This window comes from Mesoplodon mirus, assembly GCF_964341445.2.
Source record: "Mesoplodon mirus genome assembly, chromosome: 12".
Lineage (NCBI taxonomy): Eukaryota > Metazoa > Chordata > Mammalia > Artiodactyla > Ziphiidae > Mesoplodon > Mesoplodon mirus.
In genome coordinates this window covers 98,781,510-98,801,975 of record NC_138988.1, presented here as the reverse complement: position 1 = coordinate 98,801,975, position 20,466 = coordinate 98,781,510, and the positions used below count along the sequence as shown (strand labels likewise).

General features: G+C 43.6%; 1 protein-coding gene across 3 annotated transcripts in view; it reads left to right on the top strand.

The window, feature by feature from the left end:
• The window catches only part of GCNT2 (glucosaminyl (N-acetyl) transferase 2 (I blood group)), a 128,296-nt gene that overhangs the window by 7,575 nt on the left and 100,255 nt on the right, over positions 1-20,466 (top strand). For 2 of the 3 annotated variants that reach the window (XM_082638862.1, XM_082638861.1), the window contains exon 2: positions 18,932-20,387. In XM_082638862.1, the coding sequence (XP_082494988.1) occupies positions 19,457-20,387 (931 nt within the window). In that variant the 5' untranslated portion in view covers positions 18,932-19,456. Of the gene's footprint in view, positions 1-18,792; positions 20,388-20,466 lie in introns of those variants that run through there. The other variant, XM_082638863.1, reaches the window with a different exon arrangement.

Sequence of the window (20,466 nt, the reverse complement as noted above, 5' to 3'; positions counted from 1 at the left end):
GTCTACCCCTATTACGGGGAACCCAACATTGTGGGGTGCAAAATAGGTATCCCAACTGCACCCATGCTGCAGCACACGATGCAACAACATGCGTGGTAGATTATACGACACTGGCCCACAAGACAGAAAAAGACCGTAGGGGAGAGAGGTGCTGGCCCAGGTAGTCTGGGACAAGCAAAGTTGGCTTTAATGACGAGTGACATTAAGAGGGAAAAGACTGATTAACTAGAATAGACGGATCAGAGGGAGTTCTCTTCCTGGAAGAAGGAAAATGTTGAGTCAGCCTGGAAAGAAACGGAGGCTTTAGCAAAGTGAGTCAGGCAGACTCAGCAAATAATGCTGGATGATGCTAGAACCCAGCTTTGGGAAAGGTTCTGGGCCACCACCCAACGCAGCCTCTTGAGTATTTTAAATACCAGTGGAGGCTGAAGCAGCCACGGGTCTTGTCCCTCAATCCTAGCTGCAGCTGGCTGCTCACGGGGTGCACACCTCTGGGAATCTCGTGGTTCTCCAAATTTATGGAAGTTTTCTGGGGGTACTTGTAACTTACACTGATGTACTGTGACTGCTCTCACCCCGGAATAGGTCAAAATCATATCGGGACTTCCCTGATGGTCCAATGGTTAAGACTCTGTGCTCCCAACGCAGGGGGCCCGGGTTCGATCCCTGGTCAGGGAACTAGATCCCGCATGCCGCAACTTAAGGTCCCGCACACGGCAATGAAGATCCCGCATGCCGCAACAAAAGACCTGGCGCAGCCAAATAAATAACTATTTAAAACTAACTAAATAAATAAATAAAAGCAAAACCATATCATGTCTGCTCAAGCCCTTCTCTGGCTTGCCTCACAGTAGAAGCCAAATTATCCCAAGTTCCTGCTGATCTGGCCCTGGTGCCTCTCCTCCTGACTTTCCTCCTCTCCTCATCCCTTCCTTTCTCTCCTCACTCCTTTGGTTCCATGTTGCCATGTGCTGCTATTTGCCTGTGCCAAACACAATCCCACCTCAGGACCTTTGCATGTGCTGCCATCTCTGCTGGATTGCTTTTTCTCCAGAAATCTTCAGGGCTCACTTCTCCTCCCCATTCAACTCTTTGCTCAACGGTCACCTTGACTGAGAAACCCCTCTGACCGCTCAGTTTAAACGGCATGTACCCCCGCCGCATTGACCCTCACACTGTCTATCCCTCCACCCTGCTTGGATTTTCTCCGTAGCACCTGAAGTATTATACATGTGTTTGTTTATGTGTATATTAGCTCTGTGAGTACAGGGGCTCTGTCTTAATTTCTGAAGTATCCCCAGAACAAAGAACAGGCAGTATCCCCAGCATCTTGGCACACACTGGGCGCTCAACCAATACTGACTGAATGAATAAGAAATAGCAGATAAAACTAAAGTTTTAATGACTACACTGTACCACTGAACTATTTGCATTTTACTTGAGGCTTAAAAAGAGACACACTTTCATCTGAAGAAATGGATGGTGAACACTCACAGAATCTTCCTTGTAAATGAGGGAAATGTTTTTGGTGGAGGGGCCTTTCACATACCCTCATGTTACAGCAGGTCAGAGAAATTCTGCTCTTGCCACCTGCCAGCTGGGCTGTGTGTGGGGGTCAGGGATGGAACCCCGGATCTAACAGCCCTGTCTGATAGAATCTTCTATGCTGATGGAAATGTTTTATACTTGTACTTTCCAACAGGAAAGCACAAGCCACGAGAGTGTGGCTACTGAGCACTTGATATGCAGCTAGTCTGACCGAGAAACTGAATTGTCAATCTATTTAATTTCAACAACTCAGGGGCTGAGTCCAGACGACCAGGGTCCTCTGAAAAAGAGAGCCAGAGAGCTCCCTGCAGGCTTCGTGACAGACCCCGCCCCCAGCCCCACCCCGATGATATGGACCAGCCCAATTACATTTCCCCTGTAGCTTCCACCAAGGTTTAAAAGGACCTGAGACAATGTGATTCCCTACCTAACTAGTTCTATAAGGCCCAGCCCAGATCAATTTCTATTCCCCAAGAGTCCCAGGACCCCATGAGATACATCCTCTCTCTCTTGTCAAGAAGAGGAAACTGACTCACAGTATGACTGTCACAAGCCAAGACCTCAGAATAATTTGCAGACTAAGTGAGGCTGGGCTTAGCTACATACCAACCCTCACCCACTCAGCAGGTGGGTGGGTCTGTGACATAAATACAAACCTGTTAGAACCTGGGCGTGATTATAATAGCACTTGGAACCACTGTTCCAAGTGGTTTACATGATGGAGTAGATGCTAGCATTATTCCATTTCACAAGAAACTCATGTACAGACAGGTCAAGTTTGCCAAGATGACGCACCTTGTGTGAAATGATCAATGTTTTAAGCTGCTACATGTTGGAGAGCTTTGTTATACAGCAAGAGCTGACTGATGTTGGAGCTTTTCTGGGGGGACCCTGCTATCCCGGCTACAGCAGGATAGCACGTTGGCCAAAGATGGCACAACAGGTAAACGGTAAAGTGAGGATTCAAACCTGGGAGTCTGATGGCAGAGCCACTAACCATGGCTGTATCAGCTGAGGTTCTTGGTGGCCAGCAACAGAAAACAATGCTCGCTAACACATCTTTCAAGTTTTTGTAGAAAAGGTGATAGCACGGCCTGTGCCATTTCCCCATTCTCTTTGAGATCGTGACCTTCTTCAAAGCCTGGGCCTCTAAGGTGACTGCTTATCTTTATTGTCCTTTCCTACCTGCTCTTTGTTTTAATTAATTAATTAATTAATTAATTATTTAAACATCTTTATTGGAGTATAATTGCTTTACAATGGTGTGTTAGTTTCTGCTTCATAACAAAGTGAATCAGTTATACATATACATATGTTCCCATATCTCTTCCCTCTTGCGTCTCCCTCCCTCCCACCCTCCCTATCCCACTCTCCCTATCCCACTCCTCTAGGTGGTCACAAAGCACCGAGCTGATCTCCCTGTGCCATGCGGCTGCTTCCCACTAGCTATCTATTTTACGTTTGGTGGTGTATATATGTCCATGCCACTCTCTCACTTTGTCACAGCTTACCCTTCCCCCTCCCCATATCTTCAAGTCCATGCTCTAGTAGGTCTGTGGCTTTATTCCCGTCTTACACCTAGGTTCTTATGACCTTTTTTTTTTTTTCTTAGATCCATATATATGTGTTAGCATACGGTATTTGTTTTTCTCTTTCTGACTTACTTCACTCTGTATGACAGACTCTAGGTCCATCCACCTCACTACAAATAACTCAATTTCATTTCTTTTTATGGCTGAGTAATATTCCATTGTATATATGTGCCACATCTTCTTTATCCATTCATCTGTTGATGGACACTTAGGTTGCTTCCATCTCCTGGCTACTGTAAATAGAGTTGCAATGAACATTTTGGTACATGACTCTTTTTGAATTATGGTTTTCTCAGGGTATATGCCCAGTAGTGGGATTGCTGGGTCATTTGGTAATTCTATTTGTAGTTTTTTAAGGAACCTCCATACTGTTCTCCATAGTGGCTGTATCAATTTACATTCCCCCCAGCAGTGCAAGAGTGTTCCCTTTTCTCCACACCCTCTCCAACATTTACTGTTTCTAGATTTTTTGATGATGGCCATTCTGACCGGTGTGAGATGATATCTCATTGTAGTTTTGATTTGCATTTCTCTAATGATTAGTGATGTTGAGCATCCTTTCATGTGTTTGTTGGCAATGTGTATATCTTCTTTGGAGAAATGTCTATTTAAGTCTTCGGCCCATTTTTGGACTGGGTTGTTTGTTTTTTTGTTATTGAGCTGCATGAGCTGCTTGTAAATTTTGGAGATTAATCCTTTGTCAGTTGCTTCATTTGCAAATATTTTCTCCCATTCTGAGGGTTGTCTTTTGGTCTTGTTTATGGTTTCCTTTGCTGTGCAAAAGCTTTGAAGTTTTATTAGGTCCCATTTGTTTATTTTTGTTTTTATTTCCATTTCTCTAGGAGGTGGGTCAAAAAGGGTCTTGCTGTGATTTATGTCATAGAGTGTTCTGCCTATGTTTTCCTCTAAGAGTTTGATAGTTTCTGGCCTTACATTTAGGTCTTTAATCCATTTTGAGTTTATTTTTGTGTATGGTGTTAGGGAGAGTTCTAATCTCATACTTTTACATGTACCTGTCCAGTTTTCCCAGCACCACTTATTGAAGAGACTGTCTTTTCTCCACTGTATATTCTTGCCTCCTTTATCAAAGATAAGGTGACCATATGTGCGTGGGTTTATCTCTGGGCTTTCTATCCTGTTCCATTGATCTATATTTCTGTTTTTGTGCCAGTACCATACTGTCTTGATTACTGTAGCTTTGTAGTATGGGGTTTATTCCAGGAAAGCAAGGATTCTTCAATATATGCAAATCAATCAATGTGATACACCATATTAACAAAGTGAAGGAGAAAAACCATATGATCATCTCAATAGATGCAGAGAAATCTTTCGACAAAATTCAACACCCATTTATGATAAAAACCCTGCAGAAAGTAGGCATAGAGGGAACTTTCCTCAACATAATAAAGGCCATATATGACAAACCCACAGCCGACATCGTCCTCAATGGTGAAAGACTGAAACTGTTTCTGCTAAGATCAGGAACAAGACAAGTTTGCCCACTCTCACCACTATTATTCAACATAGTTTTGGAAGTTTTAGCCACAGCAATCAGAGAAGAAAAAGAAATAAAAGGAATCCAAATCGGAAAAGAAGAAGTAAAGTTGTCACTGTTTGCAGATGACATGATACTATACGTAGAGAATCCTACAGATGCTTCCTACCTGCTCTTGCTGCAAGTTCCTGGTAGAACTCCCAGCCAAAGTTCACACATCAATTCCTTTTGTTGAGAAAACACCCTCAGTGTCTGGGGAGTAATTGTTCCCAGCAAGGGTAAGGCAACTCTTTTTTCCCACCACCTACCTCACTCTTGTTGGCCCATGTCTCAAGATTACCTGTTCAGATTTGGGGCAAAACAGGGGGTAAAGGGAACATTGTTTTCTCATCCTACAATTTCTATACCCCATTCTCTCAAGGAAGAGGGTCAGATGTTTATCTGTTTGCTTTTTTTATATATATATAAAAAAATAGATGTAGAACCTGAGCTATGGGCCTTCAAATCACTAGTAAGCAGAGGTCGTTTTTTTCAATTGAAATATCAATACATTTGGCACATAACGTTGTGTAAGTTTAAGGTGCACAATATGGTGATTTGATACATTTATGTATTGCAATATGATTGCCATTGGAGCTCTGGCTAGCACCTCTGTCTCATCACGTAATGATTCAACATATGAATTTGGGTGGAACACAGTTTCATGCAAAACAGTCTTTCTCCAAGAGATGACGAAACTAAGACTGAGAGAGGGCATACCCCTTGCCCAAGTTCACAGTGAAGATGTAAAAGAACAAGGATTTGAAGCCACATGTGTTTGTCCTCAAAACCTACACTCTTAGCCAGCACAGCACACTGCCTCAGGTGTCAGGACAGAGAGGGCAGGACTGGCACACACTGCCTGCTGCCCTGGTCCGGCGGAAAAGTGGGGTGCTGTCCTACCTAGTAGCTTGTGCCGGGAGGATGCTCTCTCTGTGTGTTCTTAATGACGCCGATGGTAAGCGTGGATTACTGTTCACCTGTGGACACGTGTCAAGAAGAGAAGGCAGCAGGGCCATCGCAGGGCAAGCCTGGCCAAGGCAGGCACAGAGCCCAAGCTGTCCAGTGTTTATTAATCCACCAGGCGCTTACCAGCAAGTCTCTTGGTTTATCAGAAGGGCGGAACGTTTGTCTAAGTTAATATTTCTATCCAACCTTTCTAGACCCAAAGTTTCTTGTGGGGACATCCCCAGCTACTGGGGTTCCCACTGCAGCCGTCTGTCCAGGCTCGCCCCTTTGGATGTTACTTACCCAACCCCCTCTACTTTGTTCGTTCACCTGGGTTGTATTGGAGACATTTCCTAAGGAGAGGCTCTGGACTCACACTGTGCTCTTGTGAAAAGAGCAAATGAGTGAATAAATAAAGGAATGAATGATTTTAGAAATCAGACAAACATGTCTCCCTTCAGCTTTTGAAGGACTCCAGAAAGTAGTTCAAAGAGACCACAGGACATGAGCTCTGATTTCCTAAGCTAATCATTTCCAACGTGATGCTTAGTACAGAAGAGCAGTAAGGAGAGTGGACACCGTCTTCAATCCGCACGGGTTTGAATTGCATCCCCACTGCTTCCACCACCATGTGACCTCAGCAAGTCACTTAACATCTCTGTGAGTCAGTTTCCTCTTCTGCAAAGTAAGTAACAGGAAAGCATCTAATTCACAATAGTGCTGTAAAGATGAAGTGAGTCACACCTATAAAGCACTCAGACTAGGGCCCAGCCCATGGCAAGATCTATGTGTTACCTGCCACTGTACCGTTTTTATTTTTACAATGAGTGCTTCAGGTAGAGCTGCTTGTGAACCATACTCACCATGTGGCTCTCCTGAAATGCCTCTGACATGGGCTTTAGCACAGGAGTAGTAGGTGCCCAATAATGCCATGACAATAATGTCAATAATCACAACCATAGTGACAGCTGTGTGGCAGGCACTGTGTACCATGCGTTCCACATGCATTCTCTGAAACCTCCAGCAGCCTTGCAGGATAGTCATTTAATCCCTGTTTCCCAGAAGAAAGGATGGAAGCTCAGAGGGGAAAGAATGTCTTGCCTAAGGCTACATCATCAGAAGGTAGAGTTGGAATTCTCACCAGAATTGTCTGAAAGATCATACAATTTTACTGCTTTAGGCTAACTTCTCATTTAAAATCATTTAAATTAGAGATGAAGATAATAATTGTATTCATCTCTTTCCCAGCATCCAGTATGTGCAGGACACGGTAGAGGCTTTCCATGCAATTATTCAATTCTTACAAGGACCCTCTGAAGGAGTAAAGATTAGTGTTCACACTTTACAGAGTGTGATGGTTGATTTCAGAGGTCAGCATGGCTAGGGTCTGGTGCCCAATTACTTGATCAAACCCAGTTTGGATGTTGCTGTGAAAGGATTTATAGATGGGATTGATTACTGACATAATTAAATCAATTGACTTTGCTTAATGGAAATTATCCTTCATACTGTGGATGGGCTGCATCCAGTCAGTTGAAGGCCTCAAGAGTAAAGACTGAGGTTTCTACCGGTTTGCAGGGCAGAAATAGAGACACAGATGTAGAGAACAAACATAGGGACACCAAGGGGGGAAAGTGGCAAGGGTGGGGGCAGGTGGTGGGATGAACTGGGAGATTGGGATTGACATATATACACTAATATGTATAAAATGGATAACTAATAAGAACCTGCTGAAAAAAAGAATTTTTTTAGTTAAAAAAAAAGGACTGAGGTTTCCAGAAGAAGCACTTCTGCCTCACAGCAACACAGAAACCCTGCTGAGTTTCCTACCTGCTGCCCTGGGGGAATTCAGACTTAAGACTGCAGTTCAACTCTTGCCTGAATTTCTTATCAACTCTCAGCTGTATCTTCAGCCTGAGAGTCTACCCCACAGGTTGCTGTCTTGCTAACCTCCACAATCATGTGAGCCAATTCCTTAAAATAAATCAATGTCTCTTGATATCGATCTATTGAGAGAGAAAGAGACAGAGAAGAGAGAGAGCCTCTATTGGTTCTGTTTCTCTGGAGAACCCTGACTGATACACAGAGTAAATGAAGACTAAAGATATTAACAGTTTGTTCCAAAGAACACAGCTTACGAGGGCCAGAGATGGGATTTAAACCCAGGTCTGTCTGTTCCCTGCTGCCCAGCTCTGAACAAGTCCTGAGGGGGATAAGTAGAAACCCAGACAATCATCCCTGGCCCTGAGCTTTCAAGGACCACAGCATCTGGGCACTGACTTTAGGTATCGGTGAGAATGGCTCCTCTGGACACTAATCCCAATAAGTAATACAAATAAAAACAGACCTGTGACATGTACACACTATCTGTGTGCCCTCTCTCCATCATCACCAAGGCAAAGTCAAAGGGCTTCTTCCTAATTCTCCCACAGATTCACCCTCCAGGGAGTAATCTGTCCATTATTTTCTTTTCAAGAACTCTCTCAAAGAAAGACCCAAACGAAATAAAATGTTGGAGATTTGTACTAACGGAGTACAAATCAGAGCAGACTTCTCTAGCTGCTCACTGGGATTCGGGGAACTGTCGCGTTCGCCGCGTTTCCTGCCAGGCGCTCAATGGGCTGCGAGAGAAACTGTAATCCTTGACGCCACCTTCTTGCCCTCTTTACAGAAATAGGCACTGCCCTCTGACTACCCGGTTTTTCCATGCAGCTCCCAAGCTTTCCAGCCCTTGGGAGGCTCCGCGGAGCCATCTGGGGCAGCAGAAGCCCAGGGTTCAGAGCCAGGCTTAGCCCCTTTATCATCGCAAATGTCAGCCGAGCTCCTTTTTGACCCGATATTTATGGGAAATAAATGCTTCCAGAAATAAAAACAACAGAGAATAGGCCTGACGAGCCTTTAAGAGCCTTTGGTGACACTCTTTCCCAAGTCACTGGGTTTGATCCGAGGAGAGAGGGTGAGACAGGATTCATGGGGCCGCCTAGACCCAAGAGGTGGGAGCCAGTCTCTGAGCAATTTTAAGAGGGAGAAATGTAAGCGACCACATTTTTCTCAAAGCAAGGTTAAAGCTGGGGCAAGATCAAACTTGCTCAAGCATTCTGCCCAGTAACTGTATTTGCACTGCAAAGAGACAATCATCAGTTCTAGAGAAAGGGCGCTGGGAGCTGCGGTAGGGGGGCGGGCAGTGCATACTTTAGGAATGTACCCTCCTCTCCACTCCCTCAGGGCTCGCAGGGGACCAGAGTCCGAATGCTCCTGGATCAACGTGAATGTCTGAATTATCGAGGCAGACCGCCCCCAAATCCGTTTAGTTAGCTAGTTAGGGGACTTCCCTGGTGGTCCAGTGGGTAAGACTCAACGCTCCCAATGCAGGGGGCCCGGGTTCAATCCCTGGTTGGAGGACTAGATCCCGCAGGCCACAAATAAGAGTTACCATGCCGCAACTAAGGGTTCGCACGCCGCAACGAAGTTCCCTCGTGCCGCAGCTAAGACCCAGTGCAGCCAAAATCAATCAAGCAATCAATCAATAAAAATAAATAAATAAAATTTAAAAATAAGTTAGCTAATTAGAACTGCTCCTCGGGATTGCATTCCAGACTAAGACGGAGATCATGATGGCAGCTCCAGGGCTACCCAAGGCCAGCTCTTCTCCATGTTGATGACTAATGGTTTTTTTACTCCATAGCCAGTCTCAGTGTTGGGATTTTACTGCAAAGGTGTGGGGTTCTGGAAAGTTCTGAGATTGTACGACTAATGCCTGGGGGGAGGGTTACACAGGAAGGGAAGATGAAGGAGGGAGTTTGCCCAGAGATAAACCTATAGGGGTGTGTGTGTGCGTGCGTGTGTGTGTGTGTGTGTGTCTGAATGTCTGTCTGTCTGTCTTTCATCTAGGTTCCTCTGACTTCAGAATCTTGCTCAAATTTACACAGTAAGGGCAGGAACCAGAACTCTGCTCTTCTTACTAGAGCAGCAACCCAATAATAGGATTGTGCGTGTGTGTGTGTGTGTGTGTGTGTGTGTTCACCTTATCCCAAACTCTTCTGGAATGTTATCAAATTGATTATCAATGGATGCCACAATTAATGAAAGAACACATACCCTTATTCTCTTTATGGACACAGAGGACCTGAGGTCAATTTTTCACTTAGTGGCAGATTAAAGCTGTCAATGTTTAAGCTCCCCTAACAGTGTGAAACTTAAGCCAGTTGGCACTTTGGGCGCTCAGGGCTCGTGCTGGCATCGTGGCTGCAGAACTGGATGCTCCAACAGCAATGCTGGGATGGTCTGAAAGCCAGGCTGCACCCCTGCACCCCTAAGTGTTTCTTCCTGCACAGTAAGGGTCCAAGCTCAGCTTTTGCTTGAATAAAAGCTGCTGATTCGATTTTTAAGATACATTTTACTTTGGACTAATTCTAAATGTACAGAAAACTTGCGAAGATATTACAAAGGGTTCCTATATACCTACCATTGGTTTTCGTTTCTCCTAATGGTGTCGTCTCTCGTTACCTTTGTGGTATGTTTGTCAAAGCTTAGATATTGACATCAATACATTACTAATAACTAAACTCCAGACTCTATTTGGATTTCACCAGTTTTTCCATTAATGTCCCTTTTTGTCCCAGGATCCAGCTCGTGGTCCCTCATTCACTGAGCTGTCCTGTGTCCTTACTACCTCTGGTCTATGACAGTTTCTAGCTTGCCTTTTTTGCCTTGACTGTTTTGAGGAAGACTGGACAGATGTTTTCTAGACTGGATCTCAGTTGGGGTGTATCTGATGTATTTTCTCAAGTTCATAATGCGATTATGAGTTTGGGGGGAAGAATACCACAGAGGTGAAATGCCCTTCTCATCCCATCCTACCTGAGGGTCTCTGACATCCACAAGATGCCACTGAGGTGTTAACTTTGATCACTTGGTCAAGGTCATGTTTGCCAGATTTCTCCGCATTAAAGTAACAATTTTTGTCTTTCCATATGCTATTGTTTGGCAGTGAGTTACCAAATCCAGCCTACCTTCAGGGGTGGGGGAATTACCTGAGGTAATTGCTTTACCTCCTGAGGCGGGAGTAACTGGATTTGTTTTTTTGAAAACTCGGGATCACTCTGCTATATCCGACCTCGTTTATAATTTGCCATTTCTTTATATTATGTGAGGGAGAATGTGTCTCTCATCTTGTAGCTGATTTAGGGATTAAATCAGGGGCACGGGACATAGGGAAGGACAGGAAATACACCGATGAACAAAGTGGATGGTGAGGCAGGCGAAATGAGGTTTATGCTCACATATGAAATCACTGTGGAACATGCTCTGAATTTAAGCAGTTTCATCTAAAAAACATGAAATGATATCTTCTATCTTCTTGAGTAATTGTGAGAATTAAGTTGTACAAGGAACCCAGAAGTACTGAGCACAATGTTTGGTATACAGTAGATACTCAATAAAGGTTAGTTACCTTCCTTCAAGAAGAAAATGACATAATGTAGTTTTCAGGAGCATGGATCCTGGCTCCTGGCCCCAAACTGCCTGCTTTTGAGACTTGGTTCTCCTGCTTCAAGCTGTGTGACCTTGGGCCTGTTACTTAACCTTTCAGTGCCTCAGCTTTTTCTTGGGCAAAAGGGAGATAATAATAGTATCCCTCTGTTGGTGGCAATGTTAACTGATGCAGCCACTATGGAGAACAGTATGGAGTTACCTTAAAAAACTAAAAATAAAGTTACCATATGATCCAGCAATTCCACTTCTGAGCATATATTCAGAAAAGATAAAAACTTTAATTTGAAAAGATCCGTGCACTCAAATGTTCATACCAGCACTATTAATAATAGCCAAGACGTGGAAGCAACCTAAATGTCCATCAACAGAGGAATGGATAAAGAAGATGTGGTACATATATACAATGGAATATTACTCAGCCATAAAAAAAGAATAAAATATTCCCATTTGCAGCAACAGGGATGGACCTAGAGATTTTCATACTAAGTGAAGTAAGTCAGACAGAGAAAGACAAATATCATGTGATATTGCTTACATGTGGAATCTAAAATATGACACAAATGAACTTATTTACAAAACAGAAATAGACTCACAGACATAAAAAACAAACTTACGGGGCTTCCCTGGTGGCGCAGTGGTTGAGAGTCCACCTGCCGACACAGGGGACACGGGTTTGTGCCCCGGTCCGGGAAGATCCCACATGCCACGGAGCGGCTGGGCCCGTGAGCCATGGCCACTGAGCCTGCGCGTCCGGATCCCGTGCTCCGCGACGCGAGAGGCCACAACACTGAGAGGCCCACGTACGGCAAAAAAAAAAAAACAAAAAAAAACAAAAAAACCCCTTACAATTACCAAAGTGCCGGAGTCCAGCTCCAGCGAGTCCAGGGATACCCAAGGGATGGATAGCGTCGGCGAAGGAAATAATTCTATTACACTTCTTAAAGTATCAGCATCGCATGTTTTCTCTCTCTCATGTCTTTATTCTTCTTCTATTGTTTACAATCACAGGTTTATATATTGTAGTTGATTACATTACCAGGTATGTGACCAAACAATCTTAGCACAATCAAACCTCAAAATATTCTATAAAGATTTTTTAAAAAAATATCCCCTAGTTTCTAGATGTCCTATTAAAATATTTCCCCAAGTTCCCATTAATCACAGGTTATTTCTTAGTAACCAAGCCAAGCAGTTATATGACTATTTTAATTGTAAAAGTTGGAGCTACTTGTTCCTATTTCTCTTCTTGCATGGGCAACCTTTTACAATGGTTCCATGAAAATATTTACAATATACCCTGCATGCCCTTTTTTGTTGTTTCCTTCAACTGAGACAGTGTTTTCTCCCTATCCTAGCAACCAATTCTGCTCTAGTCATTTGCTTTTTTATAATTAATCTTCCTTTATAATAGAACCATAAATTTCCTATGTCATCAGGAACTCCGGCCCGTGGCCATAACTCCATACTAGAGGGTGTTTTTCATAAAAACATCCCCTTAGTTCCAGGCTCTTAATTCTTTACCCATTTCCCCGGGGCTTTAGTGGGTACTTCCCATTCTATGGTAGTTTCAGGAGGGGGAGTCCTAGAGGAATTTTTCTTTCAAGTGGAGCAACATCCCCCCAAAATTGCCCCTGTATGTAAATTTATTATCATAAAACATAACAACAGAGCTGTAGTCCACCCTCCTGGCACGGCGCTGCCTTGCAGTTTCACCTTCCATTGCTCATGACTTTGTCATGATGCAATGGCTCCAGGATGGCTTCTGACACCAAAGGAGGGGAGGGATAAATTAGGAATTGGGGATTAACAGATATACACTACTATATGTAAAATAGATAAACAACAAGGGCCTACCGTATAGCACAGGGAACTGTACTAAGTATCTTGGAATAACCTATAATGGAAAAGAATCTGAAAAAGAATATATATATATATATACACATATATATATAACTAAATCACACCTGAGACTAACACACTGTAAATCAACTATGCTTCAGCAAAAAAAAATTAGTATCCCTCTCATGAAGAATAGTCGATATGAGTTTTAAATGATTTATTGTATGTAAAGGGCATAGAACAGTGCCTGGCACATTTGCAAATATTCCATATCATTCAGTACATTCATAGCTTGGGCATCAGGAGAAAAATACAATATGCATTATTTTAATATTTAATCATTCTCTGGATTACTATATCCCACTTTTTTTCTGTCAGATTTGTCCTCAGCATTATTGAGGTATCACTGAGATACAATAAACTGCCCATACATGTACAAGTGAAAAATTTTGACACATTAATATATCTGTAAAGCCATCAGTATAATCAAAATACTGAACACATCCATTAGGCCCCCAAAGTTTTCTTATGTCTCTTTATAATTCCTCTCTTTTTTGCTTCCTGTTCCCAGGAAACTACTGATTTGCTCTCTGTTACCATAGATTAGTTTGTGATTTCTAGATATTTCTATGAATGGAATCATAGAGTAAGTACTTTCTTTTTGGGAGGTGTGGCTTCTTTCAGCCTGACTATTCTGAGGTTCGTCCATGTTGTTGCTTGTATGGATAGTTCATTCCCTTTTATCCTGAGAAGTATTCCATTATATGGCTATATGATAATTTTTTAATCCATTCCTCTGTTTATGAACATTTGTATTATTTTATTATTTATTATTTTACTATTATTATGTTTTGCTATTGCAGATAAAGATGCCCTGAACAGCCATGCCCAAGACTATATGAACACACGCTTTGATTTCTCTTGAGTAAACACCGTTGATCCTCATTATTCACTGATTCTATATTTGCAAACTTGTCTACTTTCTACAATGTGTAACTCCCAAATCCATACTTGTGGTCATAGGCCCACATGTGCAGAGCAGCAAAAAAACCTGAGTCGCCAGACTTGTACATTCCCAGCTGAGGTCGAACAAGACGATGCTCTGCCTTCTTGATTCTGCTCTAAGACAGATGAGCTGAGAATGGAGATGGGGGCGGCAGGGTGCCTCCGTGCCATCAAAGACTCCAGCTCTGGGGCCAGTCGATGGGGCTTGAATCCCCACTCAGGCTCCTATCAGTGGGGCGGCCTCAGACAAGTCACCTAACATGACAGAACTTCTGTCTGGGTGGGTTTCTGTCCCTGGCAACCACGTGATTCCTAAGACCCTCACCAACTGGGCTGCGACTCGGACTCCAGAAGTCCTTCCTTCCTGTTATCACAGGCCTCTGGTGTTATACTGGCCTTGCTCTTGGTGATTAAGTATTGGTGGCAGTGGTTACCAGGGGCTGGGCGGGGAGGGGATATGGGAGTTGTTGTTCAATGGGTAGAGAATTTTCATTATGCGAGATGAGAAAGTTCTGGAGCTCTGCTGACAATATGCATCTATAGTTAACACGACTGTACTGCACACTTCAAGGTGGTTATGACGGCAACGTTTATGTTATATGCTTGTATGCCACAATAAGATTTTTTAAAAATGCTTTAACAAGTCTTCAGTGCCAGTGATTAGGGGTAGAATATGAATTTTCCAGGTTTCAGATCTCGGTATCAGAGACCGGAAGGGGATTCTGTGTTAAATTTTCCTGGGTCAGCATGTGCCCCTGATTAAAAACTACTCTTCCATTCAGCTAATTTGACAGAAATGTAAGAATGTGTCAAATACGGAAGGACAGGAGTAGGGGGCGTGCGGGGGAAGAGGGGTGAAAAGATCAGCAATGGCCTTCATAGTGGGGACAATGGGTAAGTGCTTGGAAATACGCTGATGGATTGGATTAACTCTTGTTTTTATGAGAAATAATCTACTTACAGAAGATAACTAAGGATTTAGAGGACAGTCATAAATACAAATGTTATTAGAATTAGATGCCCTTAACAAGAGCTTTGAATAAACCTGTCAGTTTTGGTCGCAAAGTTTCCAAATTGTCTTTGTTTGGCTTTGGATGTATTTACCTACTCCTGCTAAGACTAGCCCAAATACTGTATAAAAAAATAAATAAAATAAAATTCAAAACTTAAAAAAAAAAAGACTAGCCAGAATAAGTGTTATCACACTGGACTTCAAAGTGCAAATATGTTATCAGCCTCTTTTAAAAGCACAAATAGGGGCTTCCCTGGTGGCGCAGTGGTTGAGAGTCCGCCTGCCGATGCAGGGGACACGGGTTCGTGCTCCAGTCTGGGAAGATCCCACATGCGGCGGAGAGGCTGGGCCCGTGAGCCATGGCCGCTGAGCCTGCGGGTCCGGAGCCTGTGCTCCGCAACGGGAGAGGCCACAACAGTGAGAAGCCCACGTATAGCAAAAAAAAAAAAGCACAAATATTATCTTTAGCTTAGGTTTCTAAGGGTAGAAACTGAACTGAAGACCAATCTCATGAAGTTAAGATAATCTTGTGTAATCTGTCCTTCAGTTGAATAGGCGTATAGAAGCACTTGTGAAATGTTGTTTCCTGAAATCTTTATCGAAAGGAAGGAAACATTTTTGGAAGCAGTGCCTTGCGCTGGATCAGCCCTGACCAGTTGCCCCTCCTGGCTGTGGTGCTCACGGCTGTTTCCTTCTCTGAATGGCATCCTGCTTTCCTCTATAAAATGACAGCAGGTGACGAGATGACCTCTAAGCTTCTTCCCAGTTCTGTCACTGGACAGTTCTATTATGTGACCATTTAACTTTCCTGGAAAAAAAAAAGTGAGAATTAAAAATTTGATACTCAAATTACATGAGAAGAATTAAAATTAAATTATTTGAGGGCTTCTCTGGTGGCGCAGTGGTTGAGAGTCCGCCTGCCCATGCAGCGGATGCGGGTTCGTGCCCCGGTCTGGGAAGATCCCACATGCCGCTGAGTGGCTGGGCCCGTGAGCCATGGTTGCTGAGCCTGCGTGTCTGAAGCCTGTGCTCCGCAATGGGAGAGGCCACAACAGTGAAAGGCCCGCGTACCACAAAAAAAAAAAAAAAATTAAATGATTTGATTTTGATGTGAGTGTGCTTAGGACATTGGGGAAATTTTTATTTTTAGGACTGATATCTAATTCTGCAAATGAATAATAGAAGTGATGGCACACAACCCCTAGTGCATCCTACTGCCTTCATATGCTCTACAGGCTGCTCAGCTGTCCCTTCCGGAACATTCCAAAGAATCCCCAAGAGTACTCCGTGCTCCAGACCTTGCTTGCTTTTCTTCCATCTAATCTAACCTGTCTCTTGTCCCATTTTTTCAGAACCTTCGTTAAATGTCATTGTTTCCAATGACTTTCTTTTCTGTCTGCGCCACACAGCGCGCGGGATCTTAGTTCTCCCAACCAGGGATCGAACCATCCGTGTCCCCGGCATTGGGAGCGTGGAGTCATAACCACTGGCCTGCCAGGGAAGTCCCCCAATGACTTAATGAGATGTATAGAAGTTATTGCTATGGTGTTTTTCTGGAATAACTCACAAAAACAATTTGCTTGCTTATGAGACAGCTTAAATGTCCTTATGGAAACCGCGGCTGGCTGGTTGGGTTGGGACCTTGAGGTCTGGGAAGTTCTTCAGGGTCGCTCAAATGCCATGTTGAGCCCTCCTCCTTATGTCTTCAAAGATGTGTTCTTCCCTCCGAGTTGCTCCCAGTCTACTGGGGGAATAAAATGCTGTATTGGCACAAAAATTCTCCCTTCCTGCCATGCACAAGATTTTCCACCTTGTCCAGCTACGCTGTACAGGGCCAGTGTGTGGCAGCACTGCGTTTTGCCAGAGTGTGAGAAACAGTGGAGTCAGGCAAAGCAGCGTGCTCTGAATTTCCGGCTCACCAGAGGTGCAGGTGAGCCTCTAAAAGTGACCGTCTGCAACTCAGCAGTTAGCAGTTTTAGTAGTCAGTAGTTTTCTATGTGCCAAGGTCTGAGCAAATTGCATTCCACTTATGAACCCATATTCATCCGCCAAACAACCTTACTGGTATTTTCTTTATTTGACAGATGACAAAACTGGAACAGAAAAGTAAACCCCTTGCCCAAGCTCATACCACTAGGAACCAGCAAAACCAAGATCCAAACCCACCCAAGTCTCTCTCTCTCTTTTTTTTTAAATAACTTTTTTTAAGCGAGCATGATACATTTTTATTTTTTTTATTTTTTATTTTTTTGAATTTTACTTTATTTTTTATACAGCAGGTTCTTATTAGTCATCCATTTTATACACATCAGTGTATACATGTCAATCCCAATTGCCCAATTCATCCCACCACCCCCCCACCACCCCTGCCGCTTTCCCTCCTTGGTATCCATACGTTTGTTCTCTACATCTGTGTCTCTATTTCTGCCCTGCAAACCGGTCCATCTGTACCATTTTTCTAGGTTCCACATATATGCGTTAATATACGATATTTGTTTTCCTCTTTCTGACTTACTTCACTCTGTATGACAGTCTCTAGATCCATCCACGTCTCTACAAATGACCCAACTTCATTCCATTTTACGGCTGAGTAATATTCCATTGTATATATGTACCACATCTTCTTTATCCATTCGTCTGTTGATGGGCATTTAGGTTGCTTCCATGACCTGCCTATCGTAAATAGTGCTGCAATGAACATTGGGGTGCATGTGTCTTTTTCAATTATGGTTTTCTCTGGGTATATGCCTAGTAGTGGGATTGCTGGGTCATATGGTAATTCTATTTTTAGTTTTTTGAGGAACCTCCATACTGTTCTCCATAGTGGCTGTATCAATTTACTTTCCCACCAACAGTGCAAGAGGGTTCCCTTTTCTCCACACCCTCTCCAGCATTTGTTGTTTGTAGATTTCCAAGTCTCTCTTTAAAGCACGTGCTCTGCTACCAAATAGGGTGTCATTCTAGCATTCATGAGGAAATCCAGAAAATACAGGAAAAAGTGGTAAAGTTGTACCAAGTCCACAGTAGTCATCTTGGTGTGGTGAAAATATACTGGTTTGCAGAGACATCAGTAATTATAGGGGAGGGATCAAGAAATCTTTTCTGTCAAGAGCCAAAGAGTAAATATTCTAGTCTTGGGTGGCCAGATGGTTTCTGTTACAACTGGCCAGCTCTGCTGTTGCCATGGGAAAGCAGCTATGGACAATCTGTAAACCAATGGCTATGTTCCAATGACATTGTATTTATGGACACTGAAATTTGACTTTCATGTATCATGAAATATTCTTTTTCTTCAAATTTCCTTTCAGCCATTCAAAAATGTACAATTCTTAGCTCACAGGCCGTACAGAAACATGTGGCAGGTGGATTGGCCCTCACCCGTGATGCCCATTGTAGTTTTGTCCACCCCGGTACAGAGGGAAGAAAAATGACGAGACTTAATTTAATGATGACTGCCTAACATCAGCGAGGTGCCAAAAACCCAGCGATCAGTAGACAGAAGTCGCTCTCCATAGGCTAGTGGTGGGGCAAACAGACAAGCAAAGAGAGGGGCACCAGGTCCTAGTAGAACAGGTGGAAGGGCTCCTAACCCAGACTTGGCAGGGCAGGGAAGGGGTGCCACACGGTTGATGGACTGGACGAACTCATCAAGAAAAGGGGGGGGAGCGAATATTCCAGGTACCATATTCTCGACCCTATTAGGGTTGAGACCTCATGCTACCATGAACTCATTATTGACCCTCAGGCAAGTCAGTGCATGTGTGGGCTTCAATCTCGTGGGTGTAACGTCAGTGCTCACCTCCTAGGTTGTCAGTGAGAAAACCGAGCCAAGAGGGTGATAAAGCATCAGTGACAGTTCATTTTCAAGATGCTCCACTTGTGACTTGAGCGAGCTGGTCTGAAAAAGCTGCAAGATTCCTTCCAATCCCGCGTCTCTGAATTCTTGATTTTTATCTTTAGGTAAAGAGAAACCCTGCTATTCAGCAGTTCTGGGAGCTGTCAACATTAATACCAGTCACTGCTGGTGGTGACCTGCCTCACAACAACTGATATGACCCCAAGATGAAGAAATGTACCGTCCCTTGTGGTCAAACATGATGTCGGTGATGGTGATGGTGTCCCTCTCCGGGGTAAAAGCGCTGCAAGACGGACACACGTTCTACCCCCTCCGCACCGGGGGAACACCTTGAGTCAGCAGCCGTGACAGATTTGCTAGGGTCTTAACTTGAGATGGACCTGGACCAGGGTACCTAACACTGCTCAGCTCTTGCTCCGTTGGCCCCAGTGGCTCATGTTCTCAGATCCACTCAATCCCTTCATCGTTAGAGAAGAACTTCAGCTTGTGGTTGATCCACTGTCCCTTAAGTGAGCGGCAGTATTTCTCTTCTTGCTCAAAATAAGAAGTGGGAGTAGATTCCCCAGCAGTTGGGGGATGGACCTGAAGACTGACTTTAGCAATGATATGAAGTGACAAACACAGAAGAGATGGTAGGAAACATGAAGCTGAAGGTATTCGAGTTCGTTGTAGGGCTTATGGCCGTTTCTATAATTCTTTTGTTCCTCTATACCAACAATTTAGTCCTGCCAAAATACCTGCCAGCGGGGAAAATCTCAAACTCTTCGGTGCTTGCAGAAGTCTGTGACATGATTATAACAGGAAAGAAAATCTTGTATGGAAATATACCAATGACACCACTGAGAAACAAAACTTGCCAACAATACTTGACCCAGAATCACTACATAATGAAACCTCTGTCCAAAGACGAAGCTGAGTTCCCTTTGGCATATGTCATGGTCATCCACAAAGACTTTGATACATTTGAGAGGCTTTTCAGGGCTATTTACATGCCTCAAAATGTCTACTGCGTTCATGTGGATGAGAAAGCCACCTCTGCTTTCAAGGATTCGGTAGGAAGGCTGCTGAGCTGCTTCGCAAATGCCTTTCTGGCTTCCAAGAGGGAGTCTGTGGTCTATGCAGGAATTTCCAGGCTCCAGGCTGACCTGAATTGCCTGCAAGACCTCATAGGCTCGGAGGTTCCGTGGAAGTATGCCATCAACACCTGCGGGCAAGATTTCCCCCTGAAAACCAACAGGGAGATCGTTCAGTATCTGAAAGGATTTAAAGGGAAAAACATCACCCCAGGGGTGCTCCCTCCTCCTCATATTATCCGAAGGACCAGATATATGCACTTGGAGCAGAAATACCAATTGTTTTCCTTCATGCTGTGGACTTGGATAAGAAAAATGTCTCCTCCCCATAATCTCACCATTTACTTTGGCTCCAGCTATGTAGCCCTTACAAGAGAATTTGCTAATTTTGTTCTCCAAGACCAGAGGGCCACTGATTTACTTGGGTGGTCGAAGGACACCTACTCTCCTGATGAACATTTCTGGGTGACACTTAACAGGATTCCAGGTATGTGGAACTTGATTTCCATTCTACATAAAGTCTGGAAGCATTGTGTGTGTGTGTGTGTGTATTTTACACTTTGAAA